This window comes from Hirsutella rhossiliensis (genome assembly GCF_020360975.1).
Source record: "Hirsutella rhossiliensis strain HR02 chromosome Unknown scaffold00001, whole genome shotgun sequence".
Classification (NCBI taxonomy): domain Eukaryota; kingdom Fungi; phylum Ascomycota; class Sordariomycetes; order Hypocreales; family Ophiocordycipitaceae; genus Hirsutella; species Hirsutella rhossiliensis.
The window spans coordinates 6,965,496-6,983,630 of record NW_025408667.1 but is presented as its reverse complement, the minus strand read 5'-3'; the positions used below and the strand labels follow the sequence as shown (position 1 = coordinate 6,983,630).

Here is an 18,135-nt window from a genome sequence, read left to right as displayed (position 1 = left end):
CCCAAGGGGGTTTTTGGACCCCTGAGCGGCGCACGTGTCAGGCTTGGCCCCCCTTTGCACCCGCTGTAACTGGGCTCACCACAGGCTTGGCTGCCTGTAACTCCAGGGCCATCGGCAGGGCACTGGCCGCCTTACCCTGGGACCCCCCCCCCCCATATTCCTGAAGAGAGACGCCGTATCCTCCTGTAGTTCTATTGCATGCGTAGGCAGCAGGCAGACGCGCAACTCACGCTCTGCCACCTGGACTCTGCATTCTCCTCCTTTGCACAAAGCACTTGCCATGCCGACTGAAGGAGTATTCATCTCGCCCTCGGGCAAAAAGACGTTCATCCCGCTCGAGAATAACCCCGACGTCTTCACGTCACTGGTCCACGACCTCGGCGTCTCCCAGCAACTGGGCTTCTATGATGTCTACAGTGTCGAAGACGCACACGTGCTCTCGCTGGCCCCGCGCCCTGCCCTCGCCCTCATCTTCATCACGCCGCCCGACATGTACCGGGCCGTCCGTGCCGACGACGGCCTCGTCAAGCCCGCGGGCGACGCTCTGACGTACGACCAAAGCGGGAGCTCGGAGCCCGTCATGTGGTTCCGGCAGACCATCGGCAACGCATGCGGGCTCATTGCCCTGCTCCACTGCGTAGCCAACGGCGAGGCAGCCGACCTCGTCAAGCCCGGTTCTGACCTGCACGCTCTGCTGGAACGGGCAACGCCGCTCAAGCCGATACCGCGGGCGGCGGCCCTGTACGACAGTGAGGAGCTCGAGAGGGCGCACATGCGCGCCGCGCGGCTGGGAGACACAGCCGCCCCGAGGGCAGAGGAGCACGCGGTCTACCACTTTCTCGCCTTTGTCAAGGGCAAGGATGGTCATCTGTGGGAGCTCGAGGGGAGCGTTGATGGACCCATTGACCGCGGGGAGCTGGGTGGCGAGGAGGATCTGCTGAGCGATCGTGCCCTGGACCTGGGCGTGAGGAGGTTTCTGAAACACGCAGGCGGGAATTTGGAGTTTAGCCTCGTCGCACTGGCGAAAAGGCCGGCAGAGTAGCAGCCGTCGTCGGACTCGGACTCGAAAGCAGTTTAGGAATCACCCGGCTGTTGAATCGGCGAGGCGGGGCGACTGTTAATTATCCCCGATAATAACCGGACGCTGACACTGTAACAAGACTGTGTAATCACACGGTGCACCTTGTGCTCCGCAGCCGTGCGTCCGGTTAATCGACTGCCACTCCGGCGCCCGGCAGCAGTGGAGGCGGATAGTCCCCGATTATGGAGGACCAAGACAGCCCCCAGGCGCCGTTGATGGCCGGCAACGAGGACCGGGCCGACGAGCGTCGCTCCTCCGACGCCGGCGACGAGCTCCCGCCGCGCCAGCCCGGAAAACCGGCCGACACAAACCCCGGCGCCTTCGTCCTGGCCCTCACCCTCGCCGCCGGCATCAGCGGCCTCCTCTTTGGATGCAAGTCTCCCTTGCGTGCCGTCTTTGGCTGCCACAAGTCCTCGAGGGGAAAAGGCACACACAGCTGACCTGCTCTTGGTGCAGACGACACCGGCGTCATATCGGCGACTCTCGTCTCCATCGGCTCGGCGCTCTCGAACCGGCCCCTGACGTCCATGGACAAGTCCATCATCACGTCGTCGACATCGCTCTTTGCCCTCGTTGCGTCGCCACTGTCATCGGTCCTCGCCGACAAGCTCGGCCGCAAGCGCGTCATCCTCTACGCCGACGTCCTCTTCATCGCGGGGGCCCTCATGCAGGCGCTGGCCTCGACGGTGCCCGTCATGATCGCCGGCCGGTGCATCGTCGGCGCGGGCGTCGGCGCGGCGAGCTTCGTCGTGCCGCTGTACCTGGCCGAGGTGGCGCCCGCCGAGCACCGCGGCCGCGTCGTCACCACAAACGTGCTCTTCATCACCCTGGGCCAAATGGTCGCCTATCTCGTCGGCTGGGCCTTTTCCGCCTACGCTGCCAAGGAGACAGGCTGGCGGTGGATGGTCGGGCTCGGCGCCGCGCCTGCCGCCATCCAGGGAGCCCTTGTGGTCTTTATGCCCGAGACGCCGCGCTGGCTCGTCAAGGTTGGTCGCTTGGCAGATGCCAGGCGCGTCGTTCAGAGAATCTCGGCCTCTACTGGGAATGCGGATGCCGTTGTCAAGGAAATCGAGACCGAGGCGGGCCAAGAAGACGAAGCGAGGCGGCTTGGAGAGTGCCGGGGACAGGGCTCCGGGAAATGGCTCGGGGCGTGGCGGGAGCTTCTGGGCGAGGGCAAGAACCGCAGGGCACTGGCGATTGCTTGCCTGCTACAGGGACTCCAGCAGCTATGCGGGTTTGTATGCGCACTCGTTTCGTCACTGCACTTAGTGAAGTGCCCCAGCTGACGGCCCCCCTCGCAGAACTCGCTCATGTACTTCTCGGCCACGATATTTACGCTGGTCGGGTTCACGAGTCCAACCCTGACGTCCCTCAGCGTAGCCGTGACTAACTTCATATTCACGCTCGTGGCACTGGGCCTCATCGACCGGACGGGCCGGAGGCGCATGCTGCTCTACTCGATGCCGGTCCTGATGCTGGGGCTCCTGCTGGCCGCCGTCGGCTTCTCCTTTCTCTCGCTTAGCTTGACGTCGACGGTCCTGGCATCAGATGAATCGGGGCAGGCCGGCGCCGCTAGCCTGGTGCTGGCCAGCATCATGGTGTACGTGGCGTCGTATGCGCTGGGCCTGGGCAACGTGCCGTGGATGCAGAGCGAGCTATTCCCGCTCGCGGTGCGGTCGCTGGGCAGCGGGGTGGCGACGGCGACCAACTGGACGGCCAACTTTGCCGTCGGGCTGACCTTTTTGCCGCTCATGGACGCTCTGAGCCCATCGTGGACCTTTGTGCTGTACGCGGCTGTGTGCGCCGTGGGATATGTGCTGGTGTGGCGTATCTACCCCGAGACGGCCGGGCTGAGCCTGGAAGAAGCGACGGCCCTGCTCGAGCATGGCTGGGGGGTCCATTGATGACGTGTTGTAGCCAGATGTGTTGGAACCGCTTCAAAGTCTTGCAATTCTCCGGAAACCCATGTACCGCTTGTAAGGAAGCAAAGCAGTGCATAGGACCAAAAGTTGCATGTTCAGCGCGCCCTACGCCCTGGTTCATCCATGGAGTGCCAGGACATGATGAGTACTTGATTTGGCAGGGATGCAAGGATTGATTGAGATCTCGAGTATGGTGAGGTGGTGAGGAAGAGAGGTTCATCGACAGCATCACGTGATGCGACGCCTCCCTCAGGTATCTCGGATGTACCCGCTGACCTTTAGTTCTCGGTAATGCCCCGGACACCCCAGACCTCGGTAAAGGCGGACACCGAGGCCATGCCCAATGGGCCGGAAGTCTTCCGAAGCGCACGCTCGGGGCTTCGGGCGCCAACCCGACACAGCAAGGTGCCCGGCGGCCATTTACTTCTCCTTGCATAAGAATCCGAATAACAATAAACATGACCATGCCGGAAGAGCCACTCGGATGGTTTCCGGCCGTCGAGTCTGTCTGTATCTGTGCAGACTGCAAGAAACATTTGGCTTCCAAGGATCGGAGCGCCGGCTTTCGGACCTGGCGTCGGCCTTAGGAAAAGATGCGCCATTGTGCATCCAAACGCTATTCACACGCTACCCCGAATGCGTACGTCTATACTTTGCACTACCGCTATATTGTTGGACTGGCGGGCAGAGATTTGTTTTGTTTCAGAGGATGGCCCTCGGCTCGTCCGACCGAGACTCCACGCGCTGGGCCTTCCGGTCCGTGGCAGAGCCATTATACCCGCTTATAGCGCCGGCGCCCCACCGGATCCGCCGCCATTGTCCGTTGCGTAATATGCAGCCAGGATGCTCCTGGGCTTTTGCAGTTACATCACTAATTAATAGCGATTTTTTTGCTCTATTTGTAATGACCGTGTGCAATGTGCCGAGAGCCGCGGGCCTGCGTGTGGTGTGCTTGCTGCTGCCTTATAATTAACATGATGTCCCCGGTTGACTGACACTTACATGAGCTAGGGGGAACAGCAGTCTTACACACAAGCACAAGCCTAGTAACCCTGACCGCCCCGGCGTTCCCCCACCACCTTTTTCTCTTCCTCTCCCCAATCCTCGCTCTACTCTTCCGGCATTCCCACCTCTCGTCTCGCCCTCGACTGAGTTCTCCTGAGCAACCCGACATCGATACCACTCGGTGTCCGAATCCACCCGCTGCCAAAGCCGGCAGCTCTCACGCCCACCATGCCCATGGACATTGTGGATCAAGAGCTTGCCGAGGCAGAGCGCGACGCCTCGCCCGGCCTGTACCGAAGCCGTGCCAGCAACGAGATCGAGTCGGTCGTCTCGCTGGCATCGACGGCCTCGTCGTCCCTCTCGGCCCGCGGCCCCAATGGCAGCCAGGTCTTTCGTCGCAACACGGGCCACAGCACCCTCGAGCATCACCCCACGGAGCTGAGCCGGATCCAAACCCAGCGCAGCCAGCACACGGCAACCGTCGGCTCCCGCATTGGCAGCCGCTCCAGCAGTAGGAAGCCCCTGCCCGCCTTTGGCGCCGGCAAGCCTTACCCCCCGCCACTGCCGAATCGCGAAGAGTATGTGGTCGAGTTCGACGGCCCCAACGATCCCCTGCACGCCCAGAACTGGCCTCTGCGCAAAAAGGTCCTGACGGCCGCCATGCTGGGCTACACCACCATGACCTCGGCCTTTACCTCGTCCATCTTCTCGAGCTCCACCGCCGTCGTGGCACAGCAGTACGGCGTCGGCTCCGAGGTGGGCCTGCTCGGCACCACCTTCTATGTCCTCGGCTTCGCTTTTGGCCCGACTCTGTGGGCCCCTCTGTCGGAGCTGCGCGGCCGCAGACTGCCCCTCGTCGTCGCCATGTTTGGCTTCTCGCTCTTCTCCATTGCCTGCGCCACCGCAAAGGATATACAGACCATCCTGCTGTGCCGCTTCTTCAGCGGCTTCTTCGGCGCCTGCCCGCTGGCCGTCGTCGCCGCCGTCTTCTCCGACATGTTTGACAATGCGACCCGAGGCATTGCCGTCACCCTGTTCTCCATGGCCGTCTTCACCGGACCGCTGCTGGCGCCCTTTATCGGCGGCTTCATTGTCGAGTCGCACCTCGGCTGGCGCTGGACCGAGTACCTGCCCTCCATCATGGGCTTTGCCGCCTTCATCCTCGACTTCTTTTTCCTCAACGAGACGTACCCGCCCGTCCTCCTCGTCAGCAAGGCGTCAGAGCTGCGGCGGCGGACCAAGAACTGGGGGATCCACGCCAAGCAGGAGGAAATCGAGGTCGACTTTGGCGAGCTGATCACCAAGAACTTTTCCCGCCCCATGCGCCTCCTCTTTACCGAGCCCATAATCCTGCTTCTCTCCATCTACATGAGCTTCATCTACGGCCTGCTTTACCTATTTCTTACGGCATACCCCATCGTCTTTGTCGGCGTGCACGGCTTCAGCCTGGGCAAGTCGGGCTTGACATTTTTCGGCATGATTTGTGGCCAGCTCCTTGCGGGGGCCTCCGTGATTGCGCAGCAGCCGTGGTACATGCGCAAGCTGGCCGGCAATAACGGCGTCCCGATCCCCGAATGGCGGCTGCCCAACGTCATGGCTGGCGGCGTCTCCTTCACCATTGGCATATTTTGGTTTGGATGGTAAGCTGACTCTTGGTCCCCCCTGGCTCGCTCTTTGCTCATCATCGCGCAGGACTGGATACAGGGCCGACATCCACTGGGCCGTGCCGGCGGCCAGCGGCATCTTCACCGGATTCGGACTCATGTCCATCTTCCTCCAGGCGCTCAATTACCTCGTCGACGCGTACCTGGTGTTCGCGGCGTCGGCGATTGCGGGAAACACGTTTCTGCGGTCGCTGGCCGGCGCCGGCTTCCCGCTGTTTGCGAGGCAGATGTTTGAGGGCATGGGTATTCAGTGGGCGGCGACGCTCCTGGGCTGCGTGGCCGCGGTGCTGGCCCCCATCCCCTTTATCTTCTACAAGTACGGCGGCAAGATTCGCGAGCGTAGCGCGTATGCGCCGACGAAGCCCATGAGCCCCCCGGTGGGCGCCGAAGAGGAACAGAAAAAGGGCGAAGGGGCGCCGACGGAGAAACAGAGCCAGGACGTGGCTGCCATGGCAAACGCACCGAAAAAGGAGAGCGACCAAGCAGGCCCCATCCAGAACGTGTAAGCCGCGCCAGTGACGGGACTTGACGAGGCGGGTCCATGGCGAAGAAGAAGGGAAGAAAAAAAGACTACCAGTGGCTGAAGCCATCTAATTTTCTGTGGCCAGCGCACAGAGAGGCTAGAGCACGGCGTTTGGCGATTTATTCTACTTTCGGGGGTTACAACTTACAACAGTGACGGTTGTGGTCGGAATTGTTGGTTGTGCATGGCAAAGAGCGAAAGGGGGAGAGGGAGATGCATATACCACGCAGTTGAGAGCAAAGGAGGTAGATGGGTCCAGGAAAAGATATGGTAGCTTTCTTGATGGTATATAGTCGATATCCGACATAATAGCTCGAGATATAAAATTGGTCTAGACCCAAGCCTGCCACGATTGAGATGCAAAATAGCTGGTTGGGGAGAAATGACGGCATCTTGGGACCCTGCTTGGCGCAAGCTGGCCAGTGCGCGCGAGGACGATGGCTGCAGAGCCAAGCCAGGCAGGCAGGCAACTGCAGCGATTTCACGGCTGTTGGTTTGGATCCAGGCGCGCGGGCTGGGACCAGACGGGGCCGGGGCTCGCCGAGACTTTCTTTTTCTCGTCGATGCAGACGACGATCAATATTTCCAACAAGGTAAGAAAGAGCTGCGTGCGTTGCTGCTTGGTGATGCAGAGTGAGAGAAAGTGTCCGGCCCTGGGTAATGTGAAGCAGATGCTCCTCAGGCTGCTATGTGGATTGGAGGAGAAAGTGAAACACGCTCTTCACAGGCTTCACAGACACAGAGCAGCATCATATCTGGGGTGAGTACGGATATTAATAAAGAGAGGCTTCATTCAGCTCTGCACTATTAAGTTAAGCTAGTGTGGAATGGCGGGCGTTCAGTCCAGACAGGCCGACACTGTGTCGACGAATCCCTGCACGGACCAACCTCCACCATCGGAACAGCCGACTACGTCATTGCCAGAGGTTAGCTTGCACAGCTCCAACCTCGAGGCTCGCTGTATCAGACGCACGGGGCATGGAAACCATGACGTCGTCGTTTGTCGTCGATTGGAAGAAGCAAGGAGCCGGGGCGGAAGAAATAAACAGGGGCATCGATTCCTTGGCCCAGCTCCAGAGACTCATCCTTTCTCCCAATTCTCAACTCCTCTTTCCGTCAACCACGGAGCTTGCTTCCCCCTCCTCGACTCGTTGCTCACCCACCAAGGTCAAGACAAGTCCTCATCTCTGCGCACACGGCCAACCGCCACCCTAATATCCTACATCCGACTGCTCGCCCCCGTCAACCGACGCGTTGGTGGTGTCCCAACAAGGACGGCGAGCCAAGATGGACGTTGACGAGCACGTGATGCCCGCGGGCCAGCACTACAGCGGCCGCAACCGCGTGCCCAACATCCAGCAGTTTGTCCAGCAGCTTGATGCCGACAAGAAGAAACGCGACGCCGCTATTGACGCCGACCTCAAGCAGAACAACTTGAGCAGCGAGGCCAAGGACCATCGCAACGAGGAAAAGCCCAGGCGAAGAGACCTGCGCACTGTCCGCGACCCCGTCACGGGCAAGGACGTCGACATTCAAGATGCCAAGACAGATTACAAAGAGGCCGTCGACAACCCACAGGTGCGCCCATCCATGGCTGCCGCATCCATCATGCTGACACGAGCCCGCAGCTCTCCATCCCCAACGAGAACCTCGGCAAGCCCACCACCGTCGAGGTCTCGTCCAAGCAGTCGGGCGAAGAGTATCGCTATGCCCAGGACATAACGGCGCCCCCCGACCCCGTTCAGGAGGGCTCCACCTCGGACGTGCCCATCCGCAGCGAAAAGACGTCCGTCCTCTTCTACAAAACGCCTTCCGTCAGCTACGAGCCCATGTTCGCCTCGCTCGAGCGCAAGGCCAACATTCTCTGCCTCGGGATCTTCATCGCCATCGTCTTTGTCGGCAAGTTCTTTGGCGGCAGGCTCCTCGGCCTGATTCCCCTGGGCTTCTGCGTCTCGTCGGGCGTCTTTCTCTGGGTCAAGGATCTGGTCCGCCAGGGCAGGGATGTCGAGTGGTCGAGCGAGCAGGACCGCGGCGAGACTGCCACCGTCAACCTCATTCCAGAGTCTGTCGAGTGGATGAACACGGCCATTGGCATCGGCTGGGGACTCATCAACCCCGAGATGTTTGCCGCCGTCGCCGACACGTGAGTTGCCAACCCGACGAGCCTGCTTCTCCATACAGGAGGAAGAAACCCCGGGCTGACACAGCAAGACAGGCTGGAAGATGTCATGGCAGCTTCAGTCCCCGGCATTGTCGAAAATGTCCGCGTAGCAGACATATCGCAGGGAAACAACCCCATCCGCATCCTCAACATGAGGGCCCTGCCAGACTCCCACGTTAAAGACATCAAGGAGGAGATCCACAAGGAGAACGAGAAGAAAATGGACCCCAATGAACTCGCCGCCGTCGAACAGGCCGGCTCCTTTTACAACATGGAGGTTTCTGTTGCATACCATGCCAAGCCATCGGGCGGCGACATTGCGTCCAAGGCCAAGAATATGGGCATGCAGCTCGTCTTCTACCTCGGTATTAAGGGCCTATTTGGAGTTCCCCTGCCCATCTGGGTCGAGCTGGTCGGGCTCGTCGCGACGGCTCGCGTTCGGCTGCAGCTGACGCCTGATCCGCCCTTTCTCAAAACGGCCACCTTTACCCTCATGGGCATCCCCAAGGTGCACGCCGGGTGCACGCCCATGATTGAAAAGGGCGTCAACATCCTGAACCTGCCGTTGATTTCCAACTTTGTCAACTGGGCCATCGGAGCCGCCGCGTCCATGTACGTGGCGCCCAAGAGCTTGACGCTCGACATGAGCAGCATGCTGCAAGGCGACGACATCAAGAAGGAGACAATGGCCTTAGGAGTCATGTTCATCCGCATCCACAAGGCTACCGGCCTCAGTAAGCAGGATCAGAGAGGCAGTAGAGGCGGCGGTTCCGACCCCTACATCACCGTCAGCTGGAGCAAGTTTTCCAAGCCTCAGTTCTGCACCCGTGTCATCCAGGATAATCTCAACCCCGTCTTTGAAGAGACTTGCGGCCTTCTCGTCACGAGCGATCTCATCAAGGCCGACGAACAGCTCTCGATGGAGCTGTGGGACAGCGATCGCTCGTCGGCCGATGATGTGGTGGGCAAGGTGGAACTGAGCATTCAGAAGCTCATTTAGCACCCCGGCAAGATGTTCCCTCAGGTTTCCAAGCTCTGCGGCGTCAAGGCCGACAGCAGCATGCCCGGCGAGCTCCACTGGGAGGTTGGCTTCTTCGGCAAGACCAAATTCAGAACGGCCCTCCGGACCGACGGGCGCGACGTCAACTTGCCCAAGGAGCTGGCTGACAAGCCCGAGTTCCAGGAGGAAAAGGGCGCCATCAATACCGAGGGCGAGGATGCCGTCATACATACCCCTCCCGACCCTCTCTGGCCATCCGGTATCCTCAGCATTGTTGTCCACCAGATTGTCGGCCTAGAGCTCGCTAACATCAAGGGCTCCAATGGCAAACGCAAGGGCAAGGAGTACGAGCCGGCCAGACCCGAGGCCGGCGAAGTCAAGGAGGAGCAGGGCCGCACGCTCCCGAGTTCCTACTGCACCATTCTCATCAACGACGACTTGGTCTACAAGACTAGAACCAAGGTGGTGTCGTCGCAGCCCATCTTCAACGCCGGGACGGAAAAGTTTGTCCGCGACTGGAGGTCGTGCATCGTCACCGTCGCTGTCCGAGACTCGCGCAACAGGCAGCACGACCCCATCATTGGCGTGGTGCCCCTCAAAATATCCGATGTCCTGCAAACGAGCAGCCAGTCTACCCGATGGTATCCCCTTGACGGCGGCATTGGCTTCGGACGGGCCCGCATCTCCATTCTCTTCCGCTCCGTCGAACTCAGGCTGCCCCCTCCACAGCTCGGCTGGGATATTGGCACCTTTGAGTTCCTGTCCGATTCCATCACCACGACGGGCTACGCCCCGTCCACCCATGTGAAGCTGAGACTGCGCACGGGTGGATCGTCAGCCAGTGTCAAGAAGCACCTGTCGACCAAGGAGGAGGATGGCATGAAGATTGATATTAGCGGGGTGCACGAAGGGCAAAAGTTGCGGCTACCCGTCCGGCACCGCTATCGATCTCCGATCTTCATCGAGTTTTATGCATCAGGCCACCGGAGCCCCGATGCTTATGCCGCCCTCTGGCTCCTGGAGCTCACCGACGGCGAAGCCATAGATTTCGACGTGCCCATCTTCAAGTGCAGCAATGGTCTGCGCCTGTCCCAGAATTACATTACCCAGGAGAATTACATGGAAATTCCCGACACGGACATTGAGGAGGTCGGCCGCGTCCACTTCAGCGGCCGCTTCTCTGCCGGCACCGACTCGGACCACATCAAGTTCGTAAGCGACAACGATTCCCGTGAGACCATCGAGGCCTGGGAGACTTGCTACGCCGAGGGCGTGCGGCAGCAGGAGGTGCATACCGAAGTCCCGCCAGCGGTGCAGAAGCTGCACGATGAGTCCCTGACGCAGGGTCGGGACGTGCTCGCCCAGGCTGACGGAAAGGAAAAGGAGAAGTGGTTGGCCAAGGATGGCACCGATTGGAGCGGGGCCTTTGGCAAGAACCCGAAGGACCTGATGGCGAGCAAGTCTGACGGACACGATGACAGCGAAGAATACGACGATTTTGATGAGGAGGAAGACGACGACGACAATCCTGACCTCGGTGTGCAAGACGGGCAGACAGAGTTCAGCGAGAACAGCGAAGCTGGTCGCCTGTCTATGGACACGCAGGGAACAGAGGCCACAGAATCGTCGCAGAGCGGCGGCAGCAGCAAAAATCCCATCAAAGCGTACAAGGACTACAAGACGCGCAACCGTGATCTGCACCGCAAGCACCGAGGCCTGATGCAGTGGCGCCCAATGCGGAATGCGCAGTTTGCCAAGGACGAGGCCAAGTTTGCCCTTCGCAAGGTTAAGAAGCTGGGATCGCTGGGCGGACGGCAGCCAGATGTGGAAACGGAGGTGTAGGATGTCGCTCAGGCGGTGGCCATGGGCTTAATGATGATTGCGATACCTGACGTGCAACGATGGAAGAGCGTTTCCCCCCCTTTCTCTCCTTTCTCTCTGTCTCTCCCTATTTTTGGGCCCTGGCTGAATAACGCACGGCTCTGCCTAACCACCACACACAGAAGTGGAGAAGTGTGGCGAGTACGCCCCAAAAGGGAGAAGCGACGTGCAGGCACCTAGGTAGCTAGTACCTGTGTCTACCTAAGGTAGTACGGATACTTGAAGACCAAACTTGACTGGCTAATTACCAATTGAGCTCCTTTGAGTCCGACACGAAACATCCTGGCGCTGCGGGCCGAAGCACAGAGTAGAAATGTCATTCTATTTTACGGGAAAGTGATGGCTTACCCTCGCGAATGTAGTCTTTCTGCCTGTAAGTTAGGTACCTACCTACCTGGCCAACACTGCCGTTTCTCCACGTTTATGCGCTCATTAGGCAAGGCCGTGCCCCATTCACTAAGACCCCTTCTTTAATGCTTCCAAGACCCAGTTTTCTAACAACAAGCAGCACTTGCCGTATTGGTCTAGTGGTAAGGCGCCAGGTTGTTCGAGTCAACAATCCACTGGAAATCGAGGTTCGATTCCTCGGCATGGCAACCAGCTATGCTCTTCTAATGGTTAGGAAACCAGTTTGTGGCTTAGTAAACAACTTGGAGACTAAGGTTCGATTCCTTAATATGGTATGAAAACTTTTTTTTTCTCGTCGTGGAGAAACGAGATCATTGCCCGTGCGAAGAGCCAATTGTGCACGGGCCGGACAGGGCGGAAGCAACCTTCCTGATCTCAGGGCTCTGGTACGAGGCTGGGAGCAGGTGCACGCACAAGCAGCCTCTCCTTCTCGTGATTTTTGGTGCGAGGCTGCGACTTGACTCTCGACCTCGAATTTCTCTCTCCCTCCACCACCAACAATCTCACGCCCACTCGCCTAATGGGCTTCGATAGCACGCGATTATGCTACGCGCTGACCCTCCTCATCGATCCCGCCGAAGACCCCATTTGCCTCGCGACCTCGCAACACCTTTGCTTGCGCTTGTGCTCCGTCACCCCAGCGCGAGCTGCCGTCGCCGTGGGCGGCCTCGCGACCCGTCGCCATGTCGGCGCCCAAGAGCGTTTCGCGCGACATTCGACGCTACTTCGCCGCGACGCCCGTCATGCCTCCGGCTACCACAACGCTGCGCCCTTCGTCGCCGGCAGGGAGCGTTGATGAACAAGACCCCTTATTCAGCGATACTGCGCAGCTGCGTCTCCCGGAGCTACGACCCGGACGAGCCCCACCTCAAGCCGCCACGTCGATAAATGGAACGGCACTGGGGCGGTCGCGAATTGCCGTCGTGTTGAGCGCGTCACCGCGAAAGAGGCCTGCTTCTGCGGGACCCGGCAGGAGGAGGCACAATGCGGGCGCGTCGCCGCCGCTCAAAAGACCAGCGGGCATAAAGGAAACGCCCGTCCCGCTTCCCAAGATACCGGGCTGGGCGGCCACTCCTTCGAGGAGAAGCTCAGCACAGCCGGCGTCGGCGCCAGAGACGATGAGCAGCCGAGGGCGTCCAAAGGGCTGGAAGGCCGGAATGTCATACTCGGACATGCGAGGCAACTCCCTGTCCGGCGCAAGGGTGCGGCATGCCCGGGCGAAAGCACCTGCCCCGGGGTTCGCCAAGCGGCGCGGGCGGCCGCCCAAGACGCCGTCGCCGCCGCCTGGCGAAATCTACCGCAGGCTGGAGCCGCAGTTTGTGGCGTTTCTATGCGAGTGGGCGGGGTGCAAGGCCGAGCTGCACAATCTGGATACGCTACGCAGGCACATCTACGTCGTGCACGGGCACAGCGGCGGCACGGGGCCTCGGTGCTGTCGGTGGAGGAAATGCGCCAGCGCGCAGCCGGCGAGGGAGTTTACCGACAGCGACGAGTTCCGCGAACACATGGAAGAGGCGCACCTTGTCCCGCTGGCCTGGCATGTTGGCGACGGGCCGCAGAATGGGGGCCATGATGCGCGTCGAGCCACGGGCGAGCCCAGCGGCGGCGGCGGCGATGACGACATCCCCGACTTTCTGAAGGATGCGCAGGGGAACCAGGTGACGCCCTCGGTTCGCGACCAGGAAGTGGAGGACGTGATAACGTGGCGGATGAACCGGAGAAGACTAAAGGAGCTGCTGGCACGCAGGGACGAGAACCTGCCAGACGACGATTCGGAGAGCGGCGGCCCAGACGAGACGTGACGATTGGGAGAGGTTCTTGGACGCTCGTGAGGGTTGGGTGCCTGCCTACGAGCTTGCAACGGGGCAGACAGGGGCATGATTCTCAGCTACCGTATACCTGAGGGGAGCAGGACAATTCGCACGAGGCGAGAAGAGGGCGAGGCTGGGCCGACTTGGAAGCGTTTCACAGCAGCTTCGGGGAAAGGAGGATGCCTAGAGGATAACACGAATAGAAGCGGATACTAGAATACTAATTCGAGGTTGCGGCTCTGCGAAAGGGGTCGTCGGCTGCAGGGCGAGAGGCAGAGGCAAGGTATCCACTGTTTGCCGCAGAGCACGCGTGCCGTCTGTCTCTCTTGGGTGGTTGGTTATTAACTTGCAGCAAGTTACATCATAGGCACACAGCGACGAGCCCGGGAGGGCAAGCTTTCCAAGCCCTGGTTCAGATGACGTGTGGGGGACATGAAGCAAGAATCATGGCGCGAGCTGAGGATTAGTAGCAGGTCCCTCCAGAGAGGTAATTATAATGCATATTTTACGTATTGATGGAATGAAGCAAGGCAATGCAGGCAGGCGTCATGACCTGCCGGGCAACCTGCATAATTATTACCTAGCAAAAATGCGTCTAGAACAGCACTGGGCAGAGTGGGCGATGTTGCCTCGGGAACTTGGGGGCAGGTAGTACGTAAGTACTTGAGTACTTGGCATTCGTCGCGCCGGAGGATTCCTGCACGAGGAACGTACTTGAGATTGAACGTTGGGAGGCGCTGCAGAAACAGGTACCTAGGTAGGTACCTAGGTAGGTAACGAAATACGGCTGCCGCGTCTAGCAGCCGCAGCTGGGCCCAATTCTAATACTTGCCTCTCTCTTTTCCGTCTCTATCTCGCCTCCCCTGCGCTTGGGCCGGCAAATTGGCCCCGAGAAGGGATTGGGCCCTGGGGGGGGAAATTGGGAGCTCATGCTAACAGCCTCAGGGCTTGTCGTCACTAACAGGCCTGAGAGACATGGCCTGGGCGGCACTACGACGGTAGGTAGGCAGGTACTGTACGCACTACTGTAGTCCGACGGACCCGACGGTGAGAGGGAGAGAGGGGGGGAGAGGAGAGAGAGAAAGAGAGAGTAGAGTCGGTTCCCCCGCCACCGCCGAGAATGAATTCCCTGAATACTCCGTACCAAGCACAACATCTCGTTAAATCAAGCGAGGTCATTGTTGGTGTGCCATGGTCGTCACCGGTGCCATGCCCTCCCGACAATTGCTGGCCCCCTTTTCGCGCTCTCTCTCCCCCTCGCTCCGCCGTGTCCACTCCCCCAAGTATGTCATCACGCTGTCCTTCGGCAGCCTGGGCGTAACCTAGCAGTTAAATGCTTTGTGCTCGACAATTGCCAAGGTGGCCCTAACCGACTCGGGGAGGTGTACGACGCCTCACCTGCCGCAGGTACATCAAAGCACTGCTAACGAGGAGCTGCTCTGACCCGCCTGTCCCTTTTCCAAGGCAGGGCTCCCCGAGGTAAAACTGTGTGAGGCACGGATGGGCCGGTGCGATTTCTCCTTTTTCTCCATGTCTACCAAGGTATGGAGTAGAGGTAGGTACCTCTAGTACTATACTGTACTGTACTGTACTGTACTGTACAAGGTTCAGGTCCCCTGCTTGGATGAATGAACACAGGGCGTCGCCAGCTGTGCCTTGGCCACTGGATCCCTAGAAAAGTACATACGCCTCGCTGGTCGGGAGGCCCAGGCTCGGCCGTACCCACCGCCCGCCCGCAGTACCTAGTAGCGGTACCGCCTTACCTGCATTTCCATTCTCTGCTACCACCTACGCCAGGGCTCCACCAGCAATCGTCGTCGCCTTGTCTTGTCTTTGACTCCTCCATCGACAACTGCCCGGCGCCCTGTTCCATCCTCCCCCCTCCGCCCCGTCCCTTCTCCCCCGACGCTGCCGCCCCCTTGACGACCTCGTCTCGACTCCTCTCCTGTCCGCTCCTCAGCTGCCTCTGCGCCGTCCCCGATTCGCCTGGCCGCTGCCGCCGCCGACCCCCCCCCCCTCAATCCCTGCCGTGACGGACCATGGCACCGGCTGCATGAACTCCATCTAGCTTCCTTGCCTCCGCGTCTGTCCCTCAACATGCCCTCCTCCAAGAACCCCAGTGGCACGTCTTCCGCCGCCCAGGTCAGCCATCGCCTTCGCAGCTTCTTCCGCATAGCCAGCAGTGCCTCGAGCACCGGTAGCGACAAGGACAAGACGTTGGCCTCGGCCAATGGCCCTTCTGCTTCGGGCTCAAACACCACAGCCAGCTCCGGCAGCGGCGCCGACATCCCCGGACCCAAACCCTCGCGCCACACAAAGTTCTTCAGCAATGCCGTCGGCCGCCTGCGTGCCCACACCGTCGCCAGCGAGGGCAACCAGATCGAAGAGGCCCTGAGCCCCACGGCCCACGCAAACCCCTACTTTGCCCACCAGGGCCAGCCCGGCCTGCGACACCACAACGACGGCTCCGTGCCCCCGAGCCCCCCCGACACCCCCCAGCTCAAGATATCCGGCCCCGACGGCGCCCCGGGCGACCAGGCCACGAGCGAGACCAAGGAGGAGTTGGCCCGGCGCCTAAGGCGGGTTGCTAGTGCCCCCAACGCCCAGGGCCTCTTCGCAAAGGAAGAGGGCAAGAACGAGCGTCCCGCCACGGCTGAGCTGGGCAAAGACCCTCTGGTCGAGGATGCAGAGTCGGGCTCCATTGGCCTCGTCGAGAAGAGGGCCGAGGCCGCAAAGAATCAATCCCTGGGCCCGCCCGCTCACGACGATGGTCTCCTCGACGCGCTCCCCGCCCCGCACACCGCCCTGGCTTTCCGCAGGACCTACAGCTCAAACTCCATCAAGGTCCGCAACGTCGAGGTCGGCCCCTCGAGCTTCGACAAGATTAAGCTCATTGGAAAGGGTGATGTCGGCAAAGTCTACCTGGTCAAGGAGAAGAAGAGCAGTCGGCTGTATGCTATGAAAGGTATCGGATCCTCTGCCCCTGATCCCGGCTGACAGTTCCTCGCTAACGTGGACGACTTGAAACAGTCTTGAGCAAAAAGGAAATGATCAAGCGCAACAAGATCAAGCGCGCCCTCGCCGAGCAGGAGATTCTGGCCACGAGCAATCACCCCTTCATCGTGACCCTATACCACTCTTTTCAGTCGGAAGATCATCTTTACCTGTGCATGGAATACTGCAGCGGCGGCGAATTCTTTCGGGCCCTCCAAACTCGTCCCGGCAAATGCATCCCCGAAGACGACGCTCGCTTTTACGCCGCAGAGGTGACGGCCGCGCTCGAGTATCTTCATCTGATGGGCTTCATCTACCGCGACCTCAAGCCCGAGAGTGCGTTCTTGCCGCCCCTTTCTACTCCCTTCTCTCCCGTTTCATGCACTGACCAACTGCTGCGTAGATATCTTGCTCCACCAATCGGGCCACATCATGCTTTCGGACTTTGACTTGTCCAAGCAGTCGGATCCAGGCGGCAAGCCGACCATGATTGTTGGCAAGAACGGCGCGAGGACGGACGCGCTACCCACCATCGACACGAGGTCCTGCATTGCCAACTTCCGGACCAACTCGTTTGTCGGCACGGAGGAATACATCGCCCCCGAAGTCATCAAGGGCAGTGGGCACACGAGTGCTGTGGACTGGTGGACGCTGGGCATCCTCATCTACGAGATGCTCTACGGCACGACGCCCTTCAAGGGCAAGAACAGGAACGCCACCTTTGCAAACATCTTGCGCGAGGACATTCCCTTCCCGGACCACGCCGGCGCTCCACAGATTTCCAAGTAAGCCACCCCCCCTGTCTAGTGTCTACGGTGCACGCGTCGCTGACCGGTCCGACCACGCCAGTCTGTGCAAGTCACTGATCAGGAAACTCCTGATCAAGGATGAGAACCGAAGGTTAGGGGCGAGAGCCGGGGCGTCGGACATCAAAGTCCATCCGTTTTTCCGCACCACCCAGTGGGCTCTCATTCGCCATATGAAGCCTCCCATCGTGCCTCATCCCGGCCGCGGCGTCGACACGGTCAACTTCCGCAACGTCAAGGAGAGCCAGAGCGTCGACATTAGCGGCTCCAAGCTCAAGGGCGTGCCCCTGGACAGCGGCCTGGACACACCTGGGGTCGAGGTCGGCGATCCGTTTGTAGATTTCAACAGCGTCACGCTGCACCACGACGGCGACGACCACCATCGTCATCACAACCAACACGTCAACGGCCAGCACGTAAGCGCCTCGTCGTAGCCTGACGGTGCGCCGGCACGGGGCGAGAGTCCAGCCGTGGAGGCTGTGCACGGTCTGGTTCCCTGTGTCTCTATGCCTGAGCTAAGCATCCCTTGGTCAAGCATCGTCACGCCTCAGATGGATTGTCTCGGGCAGCGAACGTTTGCACTTCCCTTCGACTCTTTTTTTCACCTGCATATACGGCATCACGCAGCTCTCGGTCCTTTTTTCCACGGCAACGAAGCGTGGCGCGCCCCGGGTTGATGGGCAGTAGGCGCTTTGGCGGGACGGGCTCGTGGCGCGGACACGGGAGAGAGGACGCAGCTCCCAGGCCGTCGTCGTTGCCGTCTGTCATGCTGGTGTCTTTTCGTTAACCATTGGCGTCTTATTCGGTTTGGCGTTTGCGGAGGGGTTCGGGAGGTAAGGGAAAGAGCAATGCTTGATGTAAACCGTCACCAGTCCATGA

The 18,135-nt window shown here is 60.1% G+C and overlaps 6 protein-coding genes and 1 non-coding gene across 7 annotated transcripts; all 7 read left to right on the top strand.

Annotated features, from left to right (window-relative positions):
- Nucleotides 1-280: 280 nt before the first annotated feature.
- Nucleotides 281-1,042, top strand: HRG_00901 (ubiquitin carboxyl-terminal hydrolase, family 1 domain-containing protein; the record flags this gene model as incomplete). Its single annotated transcript, XM_044859372.1, has 1 exon — nt 281-1,042. One exon carries the CDS (start codon nt 281-283, stop codon nt 1,040-1,042), a length of 762 nt encoding a protein of 253 aa, XP_044725772.1.
- Nucleotides 1,043-1,263: 221 nt separating this feature from the next.
- On the top strand, nt 1,264-2,985 carry HRG_00900 (sugar transporter domain-containing protein; the record flags this gene model as incomplete). The annotated part of the gene is made up of 3 exons (XM_044859371.1): nt 1,264-1,453; nt 1,538-2,319; nt 2,383-2,985. The coding sequence occupies 3 exons, from the start codon at nt 1,264-1,266 to the stop codon at nt 2,983-2,985; spliced, it is 1,575 nt and encodes a 524-aa protein (XP_044725771.1).
- A 1,251-nt stretch (nt 2,986-4,236) lies between these two features.
- HRG_00899 (major facilitator superfamily domain-containing protein) lies at nt 4,237-6,178 on the top strand (the record flags this gene model as incomplete). Its single annotated transcript, XM_044859370.1, has 2 exons — nt 4,237-5,648; nt 5,701-6,178. The coding sequence occupies 2 exons, from the start codon at nt 4,237-4,239 to the stop codon at nt 6,176-6,178; spliced, it is 1,890 nt and encodes a 629-aa protein (XP_044725770.1).
- A 1,304-nt stretch (nt 6,179-7,482) lies between these two features.
- On the top strand, nt 7,483-11,198 carry HRG_00898 (c2 domain-containing protein; the record flags this gene model as incomplete). The annotated part of the gene is made up of 5 exons (XM_044859369.1): nt 7,483-7,773; nt 7,824-8,338; nt 8,411-9,326; nt 9,369-10,893; nt 10,978-11,198. The coding sequence occupies 5 exons, from the start codon at nt 7,483-7,485 to the stop codon at nt 11,196-11,198; spliced, it is 3,468 nt and encodes a 1,155-aa protein (XP_044725769.1).
- Nucleotides 11,199-11,837: 639 nt separating this feature from the next.
- On the top strand, nt 11,838-11,920 carry HRG_12046. The gene has a single exon. It is a non-coding gene; the product is annotated as a tRNA-His (tRNA).
- A 408-nt stretch (nt 11,921-12,328) lies between these two features.
- On the top strand, nt 12,329-13,447 carry HRG_00897 (transcription factor Zn, C2H2; the record flags this gene model as incomplete). Its single annotated transcript, XM_044859368.1, has 1 exon — nt 12,329-13,447. The coding sequence occupies one exon, from the start codon at nt 12,329-12,331 to the stop codon at nt 13,445-13,447; it is 1,119 nt and encodes a 372-aa protein (XP_044725768.1).
- A 2,106-nt stretch (nt 13,448-15,553) lies between these two features.
- On the top strand, nt 15,554-17,690 carry HRG_00896 (kinase; the record flags this gene model as incomplete). The annotated part of the gene is made up of 5 exons (XM_044859367.1): nt 15,554-15,653; nt 15,720-16,421; nt 16,487-16,786; nt 16,854-17,235; nt 17,300-17,690. 5 exons carry the CDS (start codon nt 15,554-15,556, stop codon nt 17,688-17,690), a joined length of 1,875 nt encoding a protein of 624 aa, XP_044725767.1.
- Nucleotides 17,691-18,135: the final 445 nt, after the last annotated feature.